General features: G+C 42.2%; 1 protein-coding gene across 1 annotated transcript in view; it reads right to left on the bottom strand.

The window, feature by feature from the left end:
• The window catches only part of APBB1IP (amyloid beta precursor protein binding family B member 1 interacting protein), a 106,511-nt gene that overhangs the window by 2,973 nt on the left and 78,325 nt on the right, over positions 1–25,213 (bottom strand). Inside the window, exons 8-13 of the mRNA XM_081104262.1 lie at positions 23,962–24,048; positions 23,143–23,286; positions 19,347–19,457; positions 12,162–12,260; positions 10,745–10,859; positions 608–711 (exon numbers count right to left, since the gene is read on the bottom strand). Of these exons, the coding sequence (XP_080960388.1) occupies positions 608–711; positions 10,745–10,859; positions 12,162–12,260; positions 19,347–19,457; positions 23,143–23,286; positions 23,962–24,048 (660 nt within the window). The remainder of the gene's footprint in view (positions 1–607; positions 712–10,744; positions 10,860–12,161; positions 12,261–19,346; positions 19,458–23,142; positions 23,287–23,961; positions 24,049–25,213) is intronic.

Below are 25,213 nucleotides of genomic sequence, written 5' to 3' on the forward strand. Positions count from 1 at the left end.
CTGAGAAAAAAAAGAGTTATAGAGAATAGTATACCAATTTGGCTATTGTTTTGAAATGTGTTTTCTTCTCCATCACCCTGAGGATGTATGTAGAACATTAGCAGAAAAATTTAAATGCACATTTTATAGTGAAATACGTTTAGTAGTAGTCTTCTAATCTGGTTTTGGGGCTCATTTAATGTAGGGCTTCTGACGAACTCGTTGCTCTAATTTATTCAGAAAAAGTAAGTAGAAATCCCAAGGGCTTAAAAACCCAGGAGCCACTTTCAGAGAGTCTAAAACCATTGACTAAACCAAGAAAATCGCTTCAGCCAGATACATGTAGCTAAATTAAAAAGAGTTGTCAATCCTCAGCATTAATATAAAAATTGTACATTTCCCCAAAGCAGTGTGATGGCAGTTGGTTTAACTTTCCATTCCAGCCTATGTAATTTTAAGATAAAAAATATATAAAGCAATTATCTAAATGAAGTTATAGGGCCTTAGTCGTTGGAACTAACTACTGTATTCTCTTTTTAAAAGACCAGTTAGAACACCACTGATGGTTTGGAATGTGGGTTTACAGGGGACAGCTGGATAGAGGTGTGTCAGTTACTCTCGGGCCTACCTTAGTTGTGTCAACATGTCTCTGGGCTTCCTCAGGAACAGCACTCGCTGAGTGTGCAGCCTGGGGAATCTGACCATTGGCCTGGGCAGTGCCTGCTGTAAGCCCTGAGAGGGAGGAAGAGAAACAAGATGAGTAGGGAAGACGTTCCAACATTCTTGAAAGTTCATCTGAAAATAGAAAGCAGTTTATAGCTCTAATGCAAAAGAAAGGGATTCATGGGCATAGTATGGTTAACTGGGAACCTTAGGAAAAATCGGAGGTTTTATGTCAGGACTTCTGTGAGGTTTAGCAGATGGTTCAGGAGAGTGAATGCTTTGTACAGGCTACAAAGTCTGGATTAACCGGAAGATAGTATGTTCCACTTTTAAACACTTTTTGGTCATTGGAGAATAAACCTTGAAAACCTCGTTCAAAATATTCCTGTTGTTCAGGTTGCGTTGGTGGTATAGTGGTGAGCATAGCTGCCTTCCAAAATATTCCTGTTGTTGAAATGTATCTGGTTTCATACCCTGCTGTGTACAGGAACAACTTTTGAACATTATCCTCAACAAAAAGTACTTTGGGTACAAAAATAGTAGAGGGAATTGAGCAAAATGTGCAGCTTCCCCAAAATACCCCTTTGCTTAGCCCATAAAGTTTGCAAAGGGCCGGCCCCACCACCCCACCTGGCAAAGCAGGAGATGGCATCCTCTTGGGCAGAGTGAGATGGCTTAGGAATGGGCATGAAACAGCCCTTCCTGGGACTTTTTTGGAGATGAGAATCTTTGAACTAAGATTATTGCTGTGTGAAAAAATAAGCCCGGAGACTCCATGGTAATCCTTGCCACCTCATGGGGACAGTGCCTAAGAAAGAAACAGTATCTTGATGATACCATGTCAACCTGGACCCTTTGGTGCCTGAAATGAGCCTATCCCTACCCTTCCTAGTTTTGTGCATTAATAAATCTCTACCCCTCACTTCTGTTGCTTAAAATACATTGGGTTGGATTTCTCTCAGTTGCCATGTTAAGAAAGTAGTTGACTGACTAGCAGTAGTTGCTGAAGTCATGAAGTCATTTAATAAGTACCAAAAAAGTCTCCATGTCTGTTGCCCAATATGAAAGAAAAACTGCCATTTATCAAGAATACATGGCCCTGGGCCAGTGTTTCTCAGTGGTTAGAGCATTGCCCTGTACACGGAAGGGTCTCGGGTTTGATTCCCAGTCAAGGCACGTACCTGGGCTGCAGATCCGATCCCGGGCCCTGGTAGGGGCATGTGTAAGAGGCAACCAATTGATGTTTCTCTCTATATATACATATTTTTAAAAATACGTTTTTTATTGACTTTTAGAGGGAGAGGGATAGAGAGGTAGAAACATCAATGAGAGAGAAACTTCATTAATAAACTGCTTCCTGCATATCCCCTACTGCAGATTGAGCCCGAAACCCAGACATGTGACGTGACAGAAATCTAAACTGGAGATCTCTTGGTTCCTGGGTCAACGCTCAACCATGGAGCCACACCGGCCAGGCTCTGTCTCTTTCTGTCTCCCTTCCTTACACTCTAAAAATCAATGGAAAAAATATCCTCAGGTGAGGATTAACAACAACAACAACAAATCAATGACTTATATTGTTAAGCACTTTGGATGTAGAACAGTGCCTCCATGTTTTCTCAGAAGGTTGACCATAGCAGAAACACGTGGGTCCCATGTGGTTTATGCCTCCCAGCTAGCGACCTTGCACCACTTGGGCATGTTTCTCCAGGACTCTGGTTCAACAATGTAAAGAAGAGAGGGCAGGAAAAGAGAAAGGGGAGTGTTAGGGTTTTGGGCACAACTAAAGAAGAGATACAGAGCAACTAAGATGGCGGCATAGATAAACACCGGGAAATTGCCGTCTCCCACAACAATTGAAAAATACCGCAAAGGACAGAGCGGACATCATCCAGAACAACAGGAAGGCTGGCTGAGTGTAATTTCTACAACTAGAAGGAAAGAAAAGCACACTAAGGGCCAGAGGAGCTGCGGAGGCTGAGTGCAGAGGTACGGCGGCTCGCGCGAGCGTAAAGGGGGTGGCACCTGAGGACGCGGCTGTCTTTTTGAATCACAAGCTCCAGACTGCTCTGAACTCCGGTTCCAGGAAGTCTCTGGGGACCCAGGACTCTTACGGGGAGAAGCTGGACTGTCGGGCAGCGGGCGAACTTGAGGGCGGCTTTCCCTCAGAGGTGCTTGCAGCAATTATCGGGTCACTGAGACGCGCGACTCCTTAGGGCTGGGCGGAGAATCAGCCATAGCTGCTTGCTCCGCCCTTTGATTCCCTGAGACCCCGCCCCACCCAGGCTGCAGCAGAGGCTTTTGCATGTGAATGTACCTAACTGCAGCCGAGCCAGGCAGACCCGGAACGTCCAAGAGAAGGCCCAAGGCCCCGCAGCGGCTTGCATTGCTTCACAGCTGAGCCTCTTCGTGGCTCCTGCTGTGTGGCCTCAGGCAGAGGCTGAATTAGCACCTCCTTAGATCCAGGAACCACTGTACCCAGTGGTCAGAGGGGGACCATCCAGATTGCAACTCCTCAGATCCATAAGGGACACACTCAGGGGGCAGACTCAGTGAGCACCAAAGCCCCACTGAAGCAAGTCTTACCCCAGAAGGGTGTCTTCAGCACAGAAGTTCTCCCACTTCAGACACAGCTGATTCTCACAGCCAATTGGCCTGGAGGTCAATTCCTCCCAGTGATCCTACAACAACCAAGGCACCAAGAGTGCACCAAGAGTGTCCACCTCAGGTAACTGGGGAGGCTGAGCCACTGGGCCCTACAGGACACCTGGCGCGCAGGGCCACTCTATCAACACAGGGAAGCAGCCAAAATGCGGAGACAAAGAAACAGGTCACAAATGGCAGAAATGGAGGAAAGCAAACGACTGGATATAGAGTTCAAGGCCACGTTTATAAGGTTTTTCAAGAATTTTATGGAAACCGCCGATAAATTTAATGAATCCCTCAATAAGTATAGTGAGACCATGGAGGACATGAAAAAGGACCAACTAGAAATTAAGCATACACTGACTGAAATAAAGAATAATTTACAGAGATCCAACAGCAGACAAGAGGATCCCAAGAATCAAGTCAAAGATTTGAAATACAAAGAAACAAAAAATACCCAACCAAAAAAGAAAAAAGAAAAGAGATTCAAAAAATATGAAGATAGTGTAAGGAACCTCTGGGACAACTTCAAGCATACCAACATCAGAATTATAGGGGTACCAGAAGGAGAGAGAGGGCAAGATATTGAAAACCTATTTGAAGAAATAATGACAGAAAACTTCCCCTACCTGGTGAAAGAAATGGACTTACAAGTCCAGGAAGCACAGAGAACCCCAAACAAAAGGAATCCAAAGAGGACCACACCAAAACACATCATAATTAAAATACCAAGAGCAAAAGATAAAGAGAGAATCTTAAAAGCAGCAAGAGAAAGACAGTCAGTTACCTACAAGGGAGTACCCATCCGACTGTCAGCTGATTTCTCAACAGAAACCATGCAGGCCAGAAGAGAGTGGTAAGAAATATTCAAAGAGATGAATAGCAAGAACCTGCAACCAAGATTACTTTATCCAGCAAAGCTATCATTCAGAATGGAAGGTCAGATAAAGAGCTTCACGGATAAGAAAAAGCTAAAGGAGTTCATCACCACCAAACCATCATTATATGAAATGCTGAAAGGTATTCTTTAAGAAGAGGAAGAAGAAAAAGGAACTCTTACCATTTGCCACAGCATGGATGGAACTGGAGAGCGGATAAATACACAGGATCTCACTCATTTGTGGAATATAATGAACAACATAAACTGATGAACAAGGACTGATCCAGAGACAGAGAGGCATTGATTGGACTGTCGGGCATTGGAGGGAAGGTAGGGGACGGTAGGGGTAAGGGGGAAAGATCAACCAAAGGACTTATATGCAAGCATATAGGCCTAACCAATGGACATGGACAATGGGGGGGGAGGTGAGGGCATGAGCGAGGGGGGGGGTGTAGAGGGTAACGTGGGGACAAGGACACATATGTAATATCTTAATCAATAAAAAATATATTAAAAAAAAGAAGAGATACAGAGAGGAAGTTTAGGAAGAGGGCCACTGCATTGCTAATCAAAACAAAAAGCAGCCCCTGGCCTCCCCCCCCTCCTCCCCGCTTTAAAGCCTTGGACAAGGGAGGCAGGGGGGTTTGTTGGGCAGAAATTGAGAAGACATCAAGGGGTTTATATTTGAAAATTTGTTTTTTAGTCTGGGCAGATGTGCTAGGGAGGTGTCATTATCAGCCTGTAAAACATGCTTAGAGCAAAAGTTATGAAAGAGTTCAAAAGACGCTGGTTTGAAGGGGACTGTCTACTAATTATCCATGAGTTGTGGAAAACAACAAGGAGAAGGGGTGTGTATGCAAGAATGTAGGCTTGAGAGCAGCTTATCTTGTCCTGCAGTTTAAATCAGAGGAGCTAACAATCTTTGGTTTGAAGTAATTACCAGGTGTTCTCATAAATTGTGGAAGGCCACAGAAAAGAAAAGAAAGGCCCCTTTTCTGTCCTTACAGAGAGGAGGTGGGCAGAAAGGGATTCTAGATCCTCAGAGAAAAGTTGCCAGCTAAAGCTGAGGCGGCATCAGGCAGAATGGGCCCTGGGCTTACTGCCTCCAGCCCTACCAAGTGAAGTCATAGCATGTTCTCCCAGGTACAGCTTGTGCCAGCTCCACACTCACCTCAGCCCCAGTTCTTGTTCTGACCTATGGTGTGTAATTTCAAGGTCGGGGGATCACTCCTCTCTGAGGGAACCCCACTCTGTAGGCCAATGACTCAGGCAGGCAGCTGTGGGTGAAGGGGGCTCCTTGACCAGTGCCCCAAACAGCCTGAGGTTCAAGTAAGTGCAATCAGCCAGTAACTCCTGACCCCAAAGAACATTTTTTAAAAAATGAGATTAAATTTCATATATTTCTAAAAAAATATATTTTATTGATTTTTTTTACAGAGAGGAAGGGAGAGGGATAGAGAGTTAGAAACATTGATGAGAGAGAAACATGGATCAGCTGCCTCCTACACACTCCCCACTGGGTATGTGCCCCCAACCAAGGTATATGCCCTTGACTGGAATCAAACGTGGGACCCTTCCGTCTGCAGGCTGACACTCTATCCACTGAGCCAAACCAGTCAGGGCAAAGCACATTTTTTAATAAAACATCATTTTTGAGGTTCACCTTAACTGTTTTTTGTGGGGGAGTGGGTGGTGGAAGGATCATAGAGCTTGATTTTGACCAGGCCCTTTGGATGGACATAGGTCCCTGCAACATTTTTGGAGAGCCCTACTTATTTTGTGCTGTGAGTTCAGATGAAGAGAGAGGCTTTGAAAATAAATAATATTTGGCAAGAACTGAACTCAAGCAGGTCTCTGTTGCTAAGATGTGACCATGGTCACTGTGTATGTATATGTTTGTACATACTGAGAAGAATGAACTCACCTTCTATTTGAAAGTGCTTCACTTCCTTCTAAACTCACCTTCAGTTCCTTCCACACTAGTCACTACTATAGAACTTAATATCCTACACAGCCAGTGCTTATGGCAATAAATTCTAAGATGTAAACGGAAAGAAAGTTTACATTGAGGACTTTTTTCTCTTTAGATGCTCACTGAAGCATCCTATATAATAAAAGGCTAATATGCAAATCAACCGAATGGTGGAATGACTGGTCACTATGATGAGCACTGACCACCAGGGGGCAGACGCTCAACACAGGAGCTGCCCCTGGTGGTCAGTGCACTCCCACAAGGGGAGCACTGCTCAGCCAGAAGCCGGGCTCACGGCTAGCAAGCACAGCGGCGGTGCCTCTGCGGCAGGACTAAGGATGTCTGACTGCCATCTTAGGCCCGCTCCCTGCGGGAAGCAGCCCTAAGCCATCAGTCGGACATCCCCTGAGGGCTTCCAGACTGCGAGAGGGCACAGGCTGGGCTGAGGGATCCTCCACAAGTGCACGAATTTCGTGCACCAGGCCTCTAGTTTTATTAATTAGCAGGGATGGCGCCCAGTATGGTTTATTTAAAAAAAATCTCAGCTAGTTTGTTCTCTGTAGGGCTGGTGTCAATGACAGAACCTAAGGATTTTTGATAAATAAGACTCTACAGCAGCACCAACTTGGGTTAATTCACTATCTACTAAGGCAGCGGTTCTCAACCTGTGGGTCGCGACCCCTTTGGCGGTCAAACGACCCTTTCACAGGGGTCGCCTAAGACCATCCTGCATATCAGATATTTACATTACGATTCATAACAGTAGCAACATTACAGTTATGAAGTAGCAACGAAAATAATTTTATGGTTGGATCACAACACGAGGAACTGTATTTAAAGGGCCAGAAGGTTGAGAACCACTGTACTAAGGGTTAGTCCATCATGTACAAGATCCATCTTTTTAATCAATGGAAATCTCATCTGACTGCTGCAATGGTGTTCTTCAAAAACTGGCTTTAAGCAATCATTTAGAAGGAATGGAACTAACATTTGCTGTGCATTTAGCATTAAGGACATTAACATACATTATTTTACTTAATCTTCAGAGAAACTCTATGTTAGGACTATAGGGCAATACAATCCTTAACAGCCATTTATAAGCTTCCCACCACAGGGGAACATAACACCAGGAAAAATTCAATGGACTCCAGGAGTCAGACCATACAAGGAATTGAAACTGTCCTGAAAACACCTGATAGCACACCTGCATTCCATCCATATTTCACGCCCACCAGCTCAGCCCTCAAACCCACTGATGACAAGTTTCCCACCAGTGACTGCATATAAGGATGAAACTCCATCCTGGGTGCTGCCATCATCAACCCAATGTCCCCTTGGCTCGGTACTATGAAGCCAGCCCTTCCCTTTGGATCCCCTGTCCCCTTTCCCCTTTCCTTAAATATATTCAATTTTCTTTAATCACCATATGAGATGGCTATTAAATAATTATTTCATTTGTTGTTCCAACCATCTTCTATTTCCAGCTAAGCATCTATTATCTGCCAGGCATTGCACTTGGTTCTGGGAAAACCATAATGCACAAGACAGAAATGGCCCCTGGCCTCGTGCTTTCCATCAGAGTCTAGAGCAGTGGTTCTCAACCTTCCTAATGCCGCGACTCTTTAATACAGTTCCTCATGTTGTGGTGACCCCCAATTTCATTGTTAGAAATTGAACATAATTAAAGCATAGTGATTAATCACAAAAACAATATGTAATTATATATGTGTTTTCTGATGGTCTTAGGCGACCCCTGTGAAAGGGTCGTTTGACCCCCAAAGGGGTCGCGACCCACTGGTTGAGAACCGCTGCTCTAGAGGCAGGAACTCAAAGATTATAATCATCCATGGCTTATTAATCATGCCTGGCTTACAAAGGACAGTTCATTTGAGACCTGGGATAGGTAGGGATACAGCATCTGTAAAGTCTCTGAGAAAGGATGGTGCTAGGGGATTTACAGAACTGGGAAAAAGCAAATGGTATATGTGGTAGGAACAGGAAGATAGGGAGGGAGAAGAGGCAGGAGAGATGGATGAACACATATTATGCATCTTTGTTGGTCTTGCTAAGGACTTGGGACTTTATTTGAGAGCAGTGGCAAGTTTCCAAAGTGCTTTCTTTAGGCAGGAGAAGGTCTCATGGAGGGGGAGAAGCCTGCAAATGCAGGCTTAACTGGAGGCCAACTCAACTCAACCAGTGCATGAGGCCAAGTGAAAGATGACGGTGGCTTGGGTTTGATGAGATGAAAAGACAGGACAGATTTGACCAATAGTTAGAAGGAAGAATCAACAGGATTTAGGAGCGACTGGATTTGAGGGTATGTCCTGCATGAGAAATGGGGTAGATGATGATCTTATTTATGGAAACAGAGAACCGCAATGGAGGAGCAAGTTTGGAGGGTAAGATGATGAGATCCGTTTTACAGATGTTGGGTTTGAGCTGTCTGTGATGTATCCAGGAAAGCCATTGAGCAGACTGTTGGATACATCGGTTTGGAGGTGAACAGAGAAGGCTGGAGTGATTTGTATGTTTATAGGTAATCAGCACACAGATGGTGCTGAGAGTGGATTAAGTCTAGGTGACCTCACTGCAACTTCCGCACATTCAAATTGGTTTTTATCCTTTGAAGCAGCAAAGAACATAAATGCTGGCCTTTGCTATGACCACCCTTCAACACTGGAAAACCGACCAGACTTTTCCGCCATTAATAGTTGGCTCCAGTTCTTTCACCATTATTTATCTTAAAGATAAACGTGTTTGACTTCCAGCTCAGCCACTGAGAAGATACTAGCCCAGGGGTGGGCAAACTTTTTGACTCGAGGTCCACAATGGGTTCCTAAACTGGACCAGAGGGCCGGAACAAAAGCATGGATGGAGTGTTTGTGTGAACTAATATAAATTCAAAGTAAACATCATTACATAAAAGGGTACGGGCTTTTTTTTCAATAGTTTTATTCATTTCAAACGGGCCGGATCCGGCCCGCGGGCCGTAGTTTGCCCACGGCTGTTCTAGACACTCGTTTCTCCCAGCCTCAGTTTTCTCACCTGTGGCACGGGGATAATAATTTATACTTTGCAGGGCTGTTGTAAGAACCACAAGCTATATGTTGCTGCATGTAGTCCCTATTTCATCCCTCATTGCTCTTCCCTCAGAGACACAACAAGGAGCTGTAATGCTACCCTTAAAATGTGGGTCCAGCCCTAGCTGGTTTGGCTCAGTGGATAGAGCGTCGGCTTGCGGACTGAAGGGTCCCAGGTTTGATTTCAGTCAAGAGCACATGCCTGGGTTGCGGGCTCCATCCCCAGTGTGGGGCATGCAGGAGGCCGCCGATCAATGAGTCTCTCATCATTGATGTTTCTATCTCTCTCTTCCTCTCCCTTCCTCTCTGAAATTAATAAAAATATTAAAAAAAATGTGGGTCCAGGATTGGGTACAAAGCTCTAGCCATGATGTCACTGAGGCAAAACATCAGGGAATGATCTTGTCATTGGTGTGGGCAGTGTGGTGGAGGCTAATGAACACTTGTTCTCTGATGAGACAGCTTCCTACCAGCTCACTCTGATCAACTGTATTATAGTTTGATCCATCTGATCCATAAGCATATCATGAAAAAAGGTCAAAGCTCTGCCAAAAGTCAGTTATAAAGAAACAGATACAGGCATGTATATGTGTAGCTATGTGTTTGTTTTTTATTGATTTTTAGAGTGAGCAGGGGAGAGAGAGAGAGAGAGAGAGAGAGAGAGAGAGAGAGAGAGAGAACCATCGGATGTTTCCTGTACCTGCCATGACAGGGGATGAAACCCACAACCTAGGTATGTGCCCTGACCAGGAATCAAACCGCAGCCTTTTTGGTGTGGGAGAACGCTCCAGCCAATTGAGCCACCCGACCAGGGCACTATGTGTAGATCTCAAGCCTGATCATCAGAAGAGAAATATATTCTGTATTGTCTACAAAGTTCTGGTTTTATAAGATGTGTTGGATAAGTCTGAACATGAGCTCTGTGTAAGGACAAGAAGAAGGCCTTTCTTTTCCTTTGCTGTAGCCTTCCACAATTTATGAGGAGCACCTGGTAATTAAACCCCAACATTGTTAGCTTCTCTGATTCAAACAGCTCCTCTGCTCAAACTGAGGGACAGTTACTTTCAAGGCTACATTCTTTCATCCTCTTACCTGCTGTTTTCACAACTCAGGGATAATTAGTAGAAAGAGCCCTTCCACCCTCTCCTTCAAACAAGCCTCTTTTGAACTCTTCATCATAGCCTTTGCTCTAAGCATGTTTTACAGGCTTGTGAAGATGCTGATAAAGACACCTCCTTAGAACATCTGCCCTAAGGAACAAACTATAACCTCCCTGATATGTGCTCAACTTCCTTGTTGCTTAGCAACAGCCAGGGCTTAAAAGGGGGAAGTCACTTTCCTTTCTTGCCCTTGTATTGATTAGCAATGCACTGGCCCTTTCCCTTCATGGAAAGTAAAATAAACTCCCTTTCTCTGCATCCATCTCTTCTCCCAGTTGTGAATTCTTTCACAGCTTGCACCACCGGCCAAAACCCTAATACTCTGAGCTCGAAGAGGTGTCAGAGTTTCTGCTCTGTGTGGTACCTGTAGAAGGCGGAGTTGGTGTAGCTGCATTGCCAGTGCCCAGGTTTGTCCACCGAGAGGCCAGCCCAGCCTTTGCCACGGCCCGCTGATAGTTGTCATAGAGAGTCTTTCCGTACTAGGGAGGAAACACAAAAGCAGCAAAAAGTCATCTATTTATCCCAAATTCTGCACTCATTTGCAATATACATATTGAGGGGGGAAATACTTCATGAGTACTCTTTTTACTCTTTTCTCAAGTTGTTTTTTTTAATACAGTTGATCCTTGAACAATACAGGTTTGAAATGCGTGGGTTCACTTATATTCAGATTTTTTCAATAAATGCCATAAATATATTTTTTCTTCCTTATAATTTTCTTAATACTATGTTTTCTCTAGCTTTATTATAAGAATACAGTATATAATACATATACCATATAAAATATGTGTTGCCCTGGCCGGGTGGCTCAGTTGGTTGTAGCCTTGCCCCATACACCAAAAGGTGGCAGGTTTGATTCCCGTTCAGGGCACGTACCCAGGTTGCAGGTTCGATCCCTGGTTGGGATGTGTAGTGGAGGCAGCCGATTGATGTTTCTCTCTCTTTCTCTCTCTCAAATCAATAAGCATATCCTCCAGTGAGGATGAAAAAAAAGTGTTAATTAGATGTTTATGTTATTGGTAATTCCGGTCAACAGGTGGGCTATTAGTAAAGTTTTTGAGGAGTAAAAATTTATACCCGAGATTTTTAACTGTGTTATTTCATGTGTTAGATAATTTTCCAGATTAGCAGAGACAGTTACTACTTTTACTTAGACATTAGAGGAGACCTTTAGCTATGGAATTCTGATCATATGTCTTCGTGTAATTCTACACCTTGTGTATGTAATTACACCTCATGTTTCTTAATTACACACTATACTTGCAATGCTCTCCATGAGTAAACAGAGATCTGAAAAGTCTCATGTGAAAGTAAACCTCTGATTCTCAGGTCATAGGAGAGGTCTATGTTTCTATCCCTGTCACCTACTTAAAAAATACAATGGACAAACAAATAATATCGGTGGCATGGACATATTAAGAATGGATCCCCCTTGACCTTCCCCCGGCCTCCTATACCCCCCAGTGTCTTGTGTCCATTGGTTATGCTTATAAGTATGCATACAAGTCCTTCGGTTGATCTCTTACCCCCACCTCCCAACCCTCCCCAAAAGTCAAGGGGGAAAAAAAAGGAGACATATGTACTACTCTTTGTAATACTTTAAGCAATAAAACAAAATTAAAAATAAATAAATAAAATAAAAGCTAGTACTTACAAACTTGGGGAAAAAAAAGAAAAGAATGGATCAACTGTTTTACAAGAACACAAAGACTGGACCCAGGCCAAGCAGGTGGTCAGCAAATTCAAATTCAAGATAGGGTGAGGTCCAAATGCTCACTCACCTTTGCGATCCGTATTCCCGTGACCCACTGGTTTAGAGTTCTTTCATCATCACAGCAGAGATACTTGATGTACTGGGACTCCTTCTGAATTTGGGGATGCTAGAAAATAGTCATATCAAAGACCATTCATAAACTCTTCATTCATTAGTGCTTTTCAAAAAAATTTTAAACTTTTTTTTGAATTTATTAGGGTGACATTGGTTAATAAAATCATATAGGTACATGCTTGGTATTCCGGGCCAAAGGTGTATAATTCTATAATATTTCAAAAAAATTAAAAAAACTCTAACAATGTATGTGATTTCCTGAGATGGTGGCAATAGGTATTGGGAGTAATTTTAGGATTGGTGAGAGCGATACTTTTAAAATGGGCTAAATTTTGAAGGGATTTAGGAAATCTGGGACATGATTTATCATAAGCACTTCTTATTATATTATCAATTATAATTTTCATTTCTGCTTTTTCAACTTTTGAAAGCTTTCACAACTATCATGTTTCTAGCCCCACAAGAAATTTCTCCATTTATCAGATTAGGGAATTTACCTAATATTCTTATGTCACAGAATTAATAATGTTTTTTGTGATTCCCAGTCAATCCTAAGGTTATTTCTACTACTTAGGAATTATACTTTCTTTTTTTAATATGTTTATATTTATTTTAGAGAGAAAGGGAGAGGGAGAGAGAGACAGAAACACAAGTGATGAGAGAGAATCATTATTTGGCTGCCTCCTACATGCCCCCTACTGGGGATTGAGCTCGCAACCCGGGCATGTGCCCTTGACCAGAATCGAACCTGGGACCCTTCAGTCTGTAGTCTGATGCTCTAGAATTATCCTTTCTTAACTGTGATCTCCTACCCAAATGGGGCATTTTTGGTCTCTGGATGGATGGCCTGGAGATGCAATAATTCTGTCTAATCTCAAGTGGCAATGTCCTTGGGTGTTGCACTAGGAATCATCAGGCCTTCCCAGAGCTCACAGTGAGAACAGGGATATGGGCAGGCACGAAGGGAGAGAGAGACACAGGTCCCTGGTCATATAGATCCCCTGCACCCATCTTTCTGAATCCTCATTGCCTTTGTAATTTCTGTTTTATGCTTCTGTCTCTGGTAGCCTGTGTGATCCATGAGGGTGGGAACCATGTCTGCCATTCAGTGATGAAGACCCCCAGGGCTTCATACATGGCCTGGTACATGCTCAGTATTCCGGGCCAAAGGTGGAAATTATTGTTAAGAGAAATAAACAAGTGCAAGAATTCCTGTTCGCCAGAAGTCTTATGGCCCTAAGGCAAGGGGCCAGCAACCAAATCTAGGTTCTGAGATGAGAACCATGCACATTTTCATGGGTCTTTATAATTTTTCATAAAGTTTGTGATACAGAGAGAAATAATTTCCAACCATAACCATTTTGTGTGTGTGCTCAGGCACATGCTACCACCTCTGTCTTCCTCCATTTCTCAGAGGAGTTCGTTAATCCTACTAGGATCAGCATAAAATTGCGGGTGGTGCTGAAAGCGAGATGGAATGCTGCCGGAGACCAATTCCAGCATGTCACTATTTCAGGAGTTTCATCAAAAGGTTGATGAGACTTGGAGACTCAACAGGGTTGAGTCACACATGTAGTCATCTGCATCTGGAAAGGCTAAAAGCATTTCCTCAAACCTGAATAGGATACATTAAATTGATTGTGGCTGCCAGACAGCTAAAAGGCATCTTAATCTACATGTTATTGCCTCCTACTGGCCAAATACCTGAACAGCCGTAGGCTAATTCCCCCATTCTGACAATGGACTCTGTACTAAACCCTGACCCTTTGAAGTGTATATCTCTGCCTTGCCTCAGGAAAAGTTGTGTTAATAAAAAGCATAGGGTCCGGGGGACGAGGAGAACCTGACACCTTAGACTTAAGACCTTAGAACTTAGCTCCTTTAGCCAAGCTCCTCTGACCCCCAATGCCTTTCAAAATTATATCTCGTCTCCGGACTCTTTATTAGTCCCCAGATTCTTATTTAACATCCACACACAGCCTTCTCCAGATTCCTGAACCCTTCTTGATGCTGGGACAAGAACCCCGGCAGAATGCGAAGAGAGCTGGAAGCCAGCTTCGGTGTGCAGGAAGGGAATGAAGCTGTCCACTTCTCCTCTCAGAGTATTTATTGCACAGATCTCCCCACTTCAGTTTTGCTTTTGGCTTAATCACTGACTTTCAAGGAAGTGGCTATTTTCAAAGTTGATCTTAGCCAAGGTCATTGTGTTTTGAACTTCAGTTTGAATCTGAGAAGCAGCATTTGGAGTAGTCACCTTGCTGATGTATCTAATGACACAGCCAGTAAGAGTCAGTGGTATTGCTGACTGTGCCCAGAACAAATAACAAGACCCACAGAGACTTGGAGAGCTTGGTGAGAGGTTGGTAATTTTTGGTTTTAAAAATGAGAAAACCAAGGCTCAGACAGGTTACTATATATTTCACCCCATGGTCCACTAGAAGCTTGGAATCTCTTGTCCTACCCCCTAGAATTCACGCATTTTTATCAAGCTATTAAGCCAAAATTCCAAACTCTAAAGATGCCTCAGAAAAATCCAGAAATTATAAAAAATTCCTCCTTTTTGCCTTTGAGCCAGTTGACTGAAGTCTACCTTTATACTTTTGCTAGAAGCCCAGTGCACTCCCTCTCTTTCCCCGGCCACCTGATGCTGTCCAGGGTTTCCCTCCCCCGCGCCCCCTATTACCACCCCACCCCCCCCCGCCAGCTGCCCCCTGGTCAAACTCCGGGTCAAGGGGACAATTTGCCTACTACGCTTTTATTATATAGGATCTTTTTTTAAAGAATATTTTTATTTATTTTAGAGAGGGAGAGAGAGAGCGATCAATGACGAGAGAGAATCATTGATTGGCTACCTCCTGCATGCCCCCTATTGCATGCAACCTGGACATGTGCCCTTGACTGGAATCGAACCTGGGACCCTTCAGCCCACAGGCCGAGGCTCTATCTACTGAGCCCAAACTGGCTAGGGCTATACTTTTATCTTTGCATAAACAGTTCCCTTTATTGAGGTCCCTCAGCCCTCAGAATTTGTGTCAGCGTCACTTGAACCAGTTCCACAGGCTTCCTCTCTCCTGAGCTCCACATTAGGTTCCTGAATGTAGCCTGTCCTTTTCCATTCTGGCCGGCAGATGGCAACACACACTTTTCAATGTGTAACACGATTTTATTTGGGTTCAATGCTTCCTTATTAATTCTGAGTATTAGATTTCATTTTTGTAAATGTTATCCCATTTGAGTCCCGTTGAGTCCCTTAAAAGTGAAACTGACCAGCAACTCAAATAATATGATCCACCAGCAAAAAGAGGATTTGTTACATTAACTAATCAGGTCACACTGATGGAAGGTAAGCTGAGGACTCATTCCCTGAATGGAACGTGACATTCCACAGATGCCCAAGGTACTCCTTTCAACATAAAACTCACAGAGACAAACCAAAGTCCTCCTCTTTCAGCACCAGAAACACAGTTCCCTAACCTGGAACAAGGTTCTTGTTCTCACTGTCAAATAGGAGGGGAAAACATGGTCACTTCAGCAACTTAATGTTTATAATTGTTTTTAGAAAGGAGGTTTGTGTTTTTTTTTCTGAGAAATTGAAAAAGGTGACATTGTTACTTTGGTTTTGCCACATTGAAAGTATTTATTTATTTATTTGGTGCATGCCATGTGAGAGCCAGGCTCCCAGGAGCAGACTATAACTCGCATTGTGCTTGCAATGAAATGCACAAAGCAACGTAAGTAGAGGTATCCACAGAAATAGCACAATAAACAATTTCATCCAAATAGAGTGAAATGTGGCCATTCCTTTAAACATATGGCTTTTGAGCGTAAAAGAGAGGCAAGAACTCTTGAACTTGCATTCTATCAGTGGCTGCTTCTGTGATGAGGAGACAGATGTACAGACCCTGGTTCATTTTCTCCAACATTAATGGGGTATCCTCACTGATGTCCTTACACCACATGTGTACTATGAACATATGCAGCAGGATTAAGCATCAGGTGACCTCGAGGACTCTTGCAATGCTCAGATTTTATGGCTCTAAGATGAGTTACCTGGTAGACACCAGGCTCCTTCCCGGCTCCCTTGTTAACACAGAAATCCTTTTGGCTCCCTGGCCATCATATAGCAAGTCGCTGTGCTGGTTCTCCAGTCATGTTTCGGGACCTTGCCAAGGGGTTTACTGCCTAACTGAGCCTTTTGTTGCAAAATTATTTGCAAAGCGGTTTAAGGAAAAAATGCTGGTTCAGTTCCACAAGCTAGACTCTTTCGCAATTGGTTTGATTGTCTCAACCATAAAAAGAGAGAAGCTCAGCACGGAGCACAGAGGTCGGGGCAATTGCAGAACATCACTGTTAAAAGGGAACTTACAGATCCTCTAACTTGCACATGAGGAAACCAAGTGCCGGAGAGAGTAAGCCATGTGTCCAAGTCCAAAGAGAGTGGCAGAACCCTAACTAGAGCTGAGGCCCCACACATTCAACAAATACTTCTGGGTGTTAAGAAATACACCAACTGCTGAGTAAATAAAGATGAGTAGGAGGCTCACACCATAATTACCAGTAGAAGGGGTGCCTGGGGAATAAAAACCTTCTTGGCTGGACTTATCAGTCAGTATGTGTCCACGGAATCATGCAATCTTCTTTTATTTTTTAAAAAATAGATTTTTACTAATTTCAGAAAGAGGAGAGGGGAAGAGAGAGAGAGACATCAATGATGAGAGAGAATCATTGATTAGCTGCCTCCTGCATGCCTCCTACCGGGGATTGAGCCCACAACCCATGCATGTGCCCTTGACCAGAATCGAACTGGGACTCTTCAGTCTGTAGGCCAATGCTCTGTCCTCTGAGCCAAATTGGCTAGGGTGGAATCATGCAATCTCTTAACATACTTCCCCATATGTTGCATTCCTTTTGAAATGTATGTGTGTATTTTTTGAATTCTGTAAATCTGCTTATCCCAGTGAAATATTTGAATATCAACAATTCTTTTGATAGTGGACAGAAAGGGAAATATGTGACCAAAATGTTCATAAATAAGTTCTCTAAATGGTGACAGAGCCTTATACTCAGCAAATTAATAAATATTCCCAATATTTTGGGAAGGAACTGACAAGCATGCAAAAGAGCAAAATGAGCAGGGTGATGGCACATGAAGAAACTGGCTTGAGGCCAGAACAGATCAACGCTGTGAGAAAGAAGGAAATACATGTTCCGCTAGGGTTGCCCCTGACTCTTGTTGGTTCCTAGATCCATGAGGCCTGTGGGCTTCTCCACCTCTGAGCTTTCTTCCCCGACTCTTTCCTGGAGACACAGGCCTTGGAGATGAGGGTTTTAAAAGTTCTAGTCCAATACCCTGGTTCCCAGCACTCCATCTGCAGCCGTGCCCAGGATCACCTGTGTCCCAGTCTGATAATTCAACTTAGGCTGTGACGCTAGGACCTAGTCCCAAATGTGTGTCGGCACAGGAAGCTGAGTCTGTTCACTGTGTCTAAAGTCCCATCTTGGGGACTTCTAGGCCCAAAATCTTTCTCCAGCCGGCCATCCCTGCTCCCGTCCATGGCCCTGGCGCTGGGGCTTGGGCCTTTGCTCCTTCTGACAACTTTCATCCTGTTTGTCCACTCGGGAGGGTATTTCATCACCAGCTAAGTCCTGACTGTTGATGTTTAGACTTAGAACACTGAACTTAAGAAAAATGGATATTCCTGGGTCCCATCCTTAAATATTTTGATTCAATGGGTCCAGGGCCCTGGAATCTGTATTCAGCCAGTTTACTGACCAGCATTTCAGAACTTTTCTCCAGAATCTTCTCCCTACTTGAGAGATGTGGGCAACACTCAGAGATGAAGTGCATAGAACCGTCCACATGGAAATGAGGGCCTCCATTCTGGTCATTTCTCAGGGTCTCAGGATTCCAAACCTGGACCATAGGGTCAGATAGGAACACAGTGAAGACACGGTTCAAGGGTGCTGGCGGTGATGTACGGCGGGGAAGAGAAGATATTTTGTTTCCTAGTAAATAGTGTCTGAGAGAGTAGCGGCCTCTGAGGCCCCACCTGGCGTCTCATTCTGGTTCCATGTCTATAAATGAGGGAGAATCACAGTTCTCACTTCATAAGGTTGATAAAAGGATTAAATGAGTTCGTATATGTAAAATTCTTAAAACACTCAACCCAGATGCTAAGTGTTTGCCATTATTCTCATTGCCCTTCCTATGCCAGGAACAGAGAAGGAAGTGCAGGAACTTGCAGTAGGCAGGACATTCTCCTTATCTCTCTCCCTTCTGACCCCAATAGGCTCCACCTCAGGGCCTTTGCAAGAACTTATTGTTCTTGTTCCTGGAATGGCCTCCTCCAGGTAATTCTATTCACTCACTTCACTCACATCTTTTGGTTGAAGGTTTCCCTTGGAGAGCTATTCCCTGAACACCTCATCCAAAAAACTCCTGGCCCCAGTCCGGGCACATCTGTCCTCTACCCTGCTTCATAACCACAGCCTTATCATGCCCTGACAACATTGCATGTTTTTTGTTTATTACCATTTCCCACACACTGAATGTAAACTCCATGAGGACCGGGGTTATCATATGTTCAGTTCACTTCTGTATTCCCAGCACCTGGGACAGTGCCTAGCAGATAGCTAGCATTCAATGAAAATTGAATAAATGAATGAATCTTTTTTTTTTAAATTGTGAAGTAGCTCTTGGTATCTTCCCAGTCATCATCCCCCCCGCCTTTTTTTTAGTATATTTTTATTGATTTCAGAGAGGAAGGGAGAGGGAGAGAGCAAGATAGAAACATCAATGATGAGAGGGAATCATTGATCACTGCCTCCTGCATGCCCCCTACTGGGGATCAGGCCCACAACCCGGACATGTCAAGTTCCTAATTTCTAAAATCTTCTTACAATGGAATAAGGGTCCAATAAGTAATGAACTTATTACAGATTCGCTGTAAAGTTGTAGACTTGGGAAATGATCTGAGCTGGTAGAAATGTTTCCTCCTTTCCTATATTGGTTTAAAATAGAAAGCTTACTATATTATACTTGCGGTTAACTATATGACATTTGACATTTTTTTTCCTTGAAAGGAAATATTAACTCACATTGCATATAGACATAAAATAAAGACTTCTTACAACATACCTTTAAAACAAAGCAGTAGTCAGTGGGTGCTTTATATTTCATTTTACACTGAATCCCATAGTAAATGTTGACATTTTCGAACTGTATAAAACATGCCAGATCTCGAGATGTCTGAAAGAGAAAGAAAAAAACAATCCTTAACACAGTTGATGGTTAATATTTTTTCCAAGGTTGTTCTTGAGGGCACAACTAAGAATGATGTTTTAGTTGAAAAATGTTGAATTTTAGGTAGTTTATTGAAGCATCTATCATGTTTAGTTTCCTAAATGCCAAGCCTGCATTTTAAGAAGCAAAGGAGTTCACCTAAAACGGCGTGCCACAGGCCCAAGAGTGGAGTGAAAGATTCCACTGCTGTTCTGGCACCTGCACATGCACTCCCAGGGTCAGCGCTGACTAGTTAACCTTGAGGCATCATTATTGACAAGACAAGGTAACCAGCCACTTTATCAGAAATGTCATTTTGGCTTTTGCCATCACTAAGTCAGTGATGGATTTCATGATTGAGCGTTAAAAAAAAAAAGTCCCCTTCAGGAGGAACAATGAGAGGTAAATGTGATGCTCAGGAAAACAGCACACACTTCATACACTTCTTCCTGAGGAAAAAAGATTCCTTTCATACTTCCTCTTTATTGTCCATGGTGTTGCTATGGAAACAGATCTCTCCCCCATGTATAACATCCATTGTGAAGGCTGCTACCTCTAATCTACATATTTGGTTACACTTCAGTTACAAATTTGTTCTATTACTCTTCCCCACCCCCCATCACATTCTATAATTCTTTACCTAGTTAGTGAATAGAGTGAAGGGCAGAATTGCTACACCTCAGTGCCCAATTATTCCTTTATTTATGGTTGTTGTTTTTTTCTTATATGATATTTTCTTCTAGATTTTCAAAGTTTTAACTTTTTAATTAGAAAAATAAAACATATTCATTATAATTTAAAGAACAATGCATATATACCTAATAAAATGAAAATCTTCCTTCATCATTCCTTTTTCTAATTCCACTCTTTTCTCCATAAATACTATTGTTAATAGTTTAGTAGTACTCTTCCACATGTTTTTGGGTAAGCATTTATACACGTATGTATGTGGAGATATCATACATACATACATATTCTTACACACACACAATTTTTGAAACACAAGTGAAATTTTACTATAAATACCATTTTATACCAATTTACCTTCCAACCTCCCTGCAAGAGAGTGCCATTTTTCTTACCCACTCCTGCTGAAATTTGGATAGTATCAATATTGTTAATATTATCAATCTTATGGGAGGAAATATTTCACTAATTTACATTTCCCTGCTTTTAGTAAGATAGATCAACTTTTAACTTATTCAGTGGCTACTGATATTCCTTTTCCTGTCAATTCTGACTAAATAAACTTTGCCTTTTTTTTATGAGTATATTTATCTTGTTCTTATTGATTTGCTGAACTCTTTGTATTTTATTGGTCTTCATACTTGATTATACATGCTGCAGTTGTACTCTTGGACTCTATAGCAAGTCTTTCATTTCTTGTTTGGATCTTTGGCCATGAGGAATTAAGAACAACTTTGTACATCAAACCTGTCAATTTTCTCCTTATAATCTTGGGTTCTTAGTCTTGCTTAAGAAGGCTACTCCACTCCTAAATTATGAAAATATTAATGTATATTTCTTCTAAGATTTTATATTCCTTTTTCCTAAATGTGTTTAATTAATCTAGAATTTGATTTAGAACATGGTATAAGGCCTAAATTTATTTTTTTAAGTGGATGTACATTTTTTTCAATGCTACTTATTGAATAGCACATTTCCCTCCTTTGCTGTAAAATGCTTACTTTAATTTCCTTTCTATTAGATGGCTCTCTGTTTATCTGCTGTCTCTACCTGTCCTATGTTTGCCTAATGTTTTTTTGAGGAGGGATTCTACCTTAATGTTCTTCACAATTTTTGTGGTGTCATCTTTCTGATTAATTTTAGAAACAGTCTATGAACTTCAAGTAAAATGAATTCAACTGAAATTTTTCTTGGGATTGAATATATAGAAAATTTGGGGGGAAGAATTAATCTTTCCATCTAGTAAGATGTTACATTTCTATTCATTCATTTATTTCATTTCCTTTATTAAATTTTATATTTTATGCCACATAAGCTTTCAACATTTCTTGTTGATTGTTAGGTATTTTGTATTTTTTATTTCCGCTATGCATGAAACCTTTTGCTTTATATTTTAATTTGCATATTGTTTGTGTAAAGAAAAACAATTTCTTATTTGGTAAGTTTATTTGATCCTAATAGTGTTTCCATTAAGTGTCTTATATAGTTAGATAGACAATTGTGTCAACTGTGAATAAAGATAATTTTTGTCTCTTCTTTTCCAATAATTACATTTTTATTCTTTTTCTTGACTTACTGGCTAATTCCTCCACTCCACTGTTAGTAGCAGCTGTGAGAGAAAGTATGTTGTCCTATTGTAACATCACTAGGGGTGTTGTTTGTAGTAGGTTTATCTATGTCTCATTTATATGTAAATGCCAAAGACATAGCACTTCTAAAATAAAACAAATCATGAGTGGGTCAACTGTGACGTCCCCAGAGTAGGACTGGACTGAAGATGGCACAGCTGGGACTGTATCAGTAGGAGCTACTGGTAGCTGCCTTGGACCAAGCGTTACCCATAATGCTTCTCCTGCATTCCAATAGAGATAACATTGTCTTATAGATTCTGGGCGCAGACCTGCATATTCACCACGACTTCACCTGCATGGGGTTGTGGGTCAAGCCTATCAGAAGAAGCCTACAATTTGTGAATATTCCATTTGGTGGCGTCCTGGATTGGGCAGTGCAGGCAAAATGTTCTGGCTCACCCCAGATATAGATGAGAGAGATTCTAAAGTTTTCAAAGATAAACAAAAGGTGGAAAAGCCCTGAGCCTCTAAGAAGGGTCTTTGAAAAAGATAATGGTCAAAATGATATTTCAAAGAAGAACTTACTCTATGCTTGTAGATTTGAGGCACTAACTCTGAATCACCAAGTAAAAATTAAATGACGTCTGAGGAACTCTGCTAAATTAGGAAAATGCATATAGTACACCTCAGAAGACAACTCCATGTTCAGAGGTTAAGGGCTAAAATCTAAATGAAGATCTATCAAGACTTCTAATACCTCTATGATCCCAGATAAAATAAATTTTACTATGACTATAGAACAAAATAGTCAATACAGGGGGGAAAATTCTCAGGAATAAGTATACAAAGTAACAAATTAATCTCTAGAAAAATGCTTTGGGCATAATTTTTTTGTTGTGGTTGTTAATCCTCACCCAAGGATTTTTTATTTTATTTTATTTTTATTTTTTAGAGAGTGGAAGGGAGAAGGAGAGACAGAGAGAGAGAGAGAAACATCGATGTGAGAGAGACACATTGATTAGTTGCCTTCTGTACCCGCCCTGACTGGGGCTAGGGATCAGGCCTGCAACCAAGGTATGTACCTTGATAAGAGTTAAACCCAGAACTCTTCAGTCTATGGGCCGACTCTCTATCCACTGACTCAAACTGGCTAGGTCTTGGTCATAATTTTTGAAACCTGACTTTAAACAGATAAAATTCTTCACCTTCAAGAGAGAGCTATGGGAAATATTACAAGAGGATTTCTATAAATCTATCCCAATAGGGTAAATATTAGTATAAATTGTAATAACATCACTCTCACAACAAAGTAAGTATATTTAAATTGCCACCTGAAGATTTCTTTAGTTTCACTTCCATGACACTTTTTTTTACTAGATTTTTCCCTTTCTAACCTTAGTCTTCCCTTTGGGTACGTAATAAATTCCAGAAGCTCGTAAAAGGAAATAGCGCCTTTTCCAGGATTTCTTTCCATCTTCTTTCAAATAAAGAGCTCCTTCAAGTTCTGGCACAATGACAGATGTTCCACAGAAGCTTTCCTGAAATTGAGATTCCAATTATATAAACACATGAAAGGTAAAATACATTTTGTTCACATTTAAACAAACTGTGGCAAACTAGCCTTTAAGCTAATAGTTATTTTTGTCTACAGCTCTGATCGAAGGTATTTATACATATAAAAGCCTAAGCAACCGTTATGACCAAATGAAGGGAATGACTGGTTGACCAGTAGCTATGATGCTCACTGACCACCAGGGAGCAGACACTCAATGCAAGAGCTGCCCCCTGGTGGTCAATGTACTCCCACAGCCAACCTCCCGCCACTGGCCAACCTCCCGCAGTCCTTCCCCTGTCCCTCCCCCTGGCCTGGCAGGCCCCGACAGGGACTGTGTGAGATGGCCCGATTGGCCCTGATCGCTGGCCAGGCCTAGGGACCCCACCTGTGCATGAATTCATCCACTGGGCCCCTAGTATATTTATATTGCATGCTGTTTGCCTAAAGAGAGTGAGAACTCCATGGTGCTTAAGAGTCCTGGCTGCTGAATTAGACTTGAAGGCTTCTTGACCACTTAGCACTGTGACAGTGGGAAAGTAACTAAATCTCAGTTTCTTTCCTTGAAAGAATGGAGCAATAATAGCCCCAACCTCATAAGGAAGTTTGTGAGTACAGGTAACGTCCTCCTCTTTTCTTCTATTGTGCAAAAGTAACTTACCTCCAGTAAGCATTCCTTGTTCTTAGCATTCATCTTCTCATTTGTTTCCTTGCTTTCTTTTTTTCCTTTGTTATCCAAGTAAAAATTCTAAATAAAATATTAAAAGATCAGATCAGTTAGTCTTTGTCACTGTGCCAGCCACTGAGGAACTCGCGGTCTTGCTGGAAAGAGATGCACCGTAGGAAATACACTGGGTACCACAGTGCACGCTCTCTGTCAACCACAAGCTCACCGAGGGCCTTCTGAGTGCTGACTGCCGCATGGCTGGGCAGACGCACACCTCCTCTCTCTCCCATAGTGCACCATCAATGAGGAAACAAACATAAGATTGAAAACACTGGCAGAGGACACGACATCATTTGGTTGTTAAATTCTGTGGCCTAGATTTAGAACATGTGGAAAAGCTGGAAGCTGGGAGGCCTGGGGCTGGACTGAATGAAGGTGGAGCGCATGTTCCTCGTCCAGGAGGAAGCCGCTGGGCTGGTGGACACCATGTACGATTCCAAGGCCCCGTCGGCTAGAGGCCCTGGCTTGTCAGGAGAAGCCTGGAGTCTGGATTTTTGTAACTGTTGGCAACTAATTTTAATTTTAAAAACGGTGGGTCAATCACAACACAGAGGGTGCTGCTCGGCAACTCCTCAGGACAGAGAGAAGTAGAGAGGGCCTTTCTTGAAAGAGAGTCAGCCTAACCAAGGCAGGGAAGACCATGGCACTCACAAATGGGAGCATGTTCTCTAAGCAGAGTCTGTATAAATCTAGGTATCGTAACTTGTTAATACTGAATATTGATACGGTGCTTGAAACTAAATGTTAAATGCTTAGGTTTCAAAAAAAAAAAATCATGATCATACAAGGGCTACGTTTTACATTCCCAGTGCAGCTGAAGTGTCAATGTACAAAGTGATTAGTATGAGCAACCGCTGCCATAGTTGAGGACTTTTATGTGAAAATGTAGAGCAGCGGTCCCCAACCTTTTTTTTTGGCCATGCCCCACCTAAGCATCTCTAAATCCTGATGCCCCTCCCCCGTGGCATATAATTCTTATTATTCCCAAAGTGCACTCTTATTCACGTGGAGGAAGCCTAAGAGGCCATTAACTCGGTCTAAACAAGCTTCCAAAGAACATGGCATCCATGAAAAAGAAAAATAAAAGAACGAAAGGACAGCTGAAGTACTGAAGAAGAAATCACTAAGAAATTGTTAAAAAATAATAATACCAAGTGATATGAAAAAATAGCAAATAAAGTTTCAA

The sequence above is a fragment of the Myotis nattereri genome (assembly GCF_964212035.1).
Source record: "Myotis nattereri genome assembly, chromosome: 1".
NCBI classification, from domain to species: domain Eukaryota; kingdom Metazoa; phylum Chordata; class Mammalia; order Chiroptera; family Vespertilionidae; genus Myotis; species Myotis nattereri.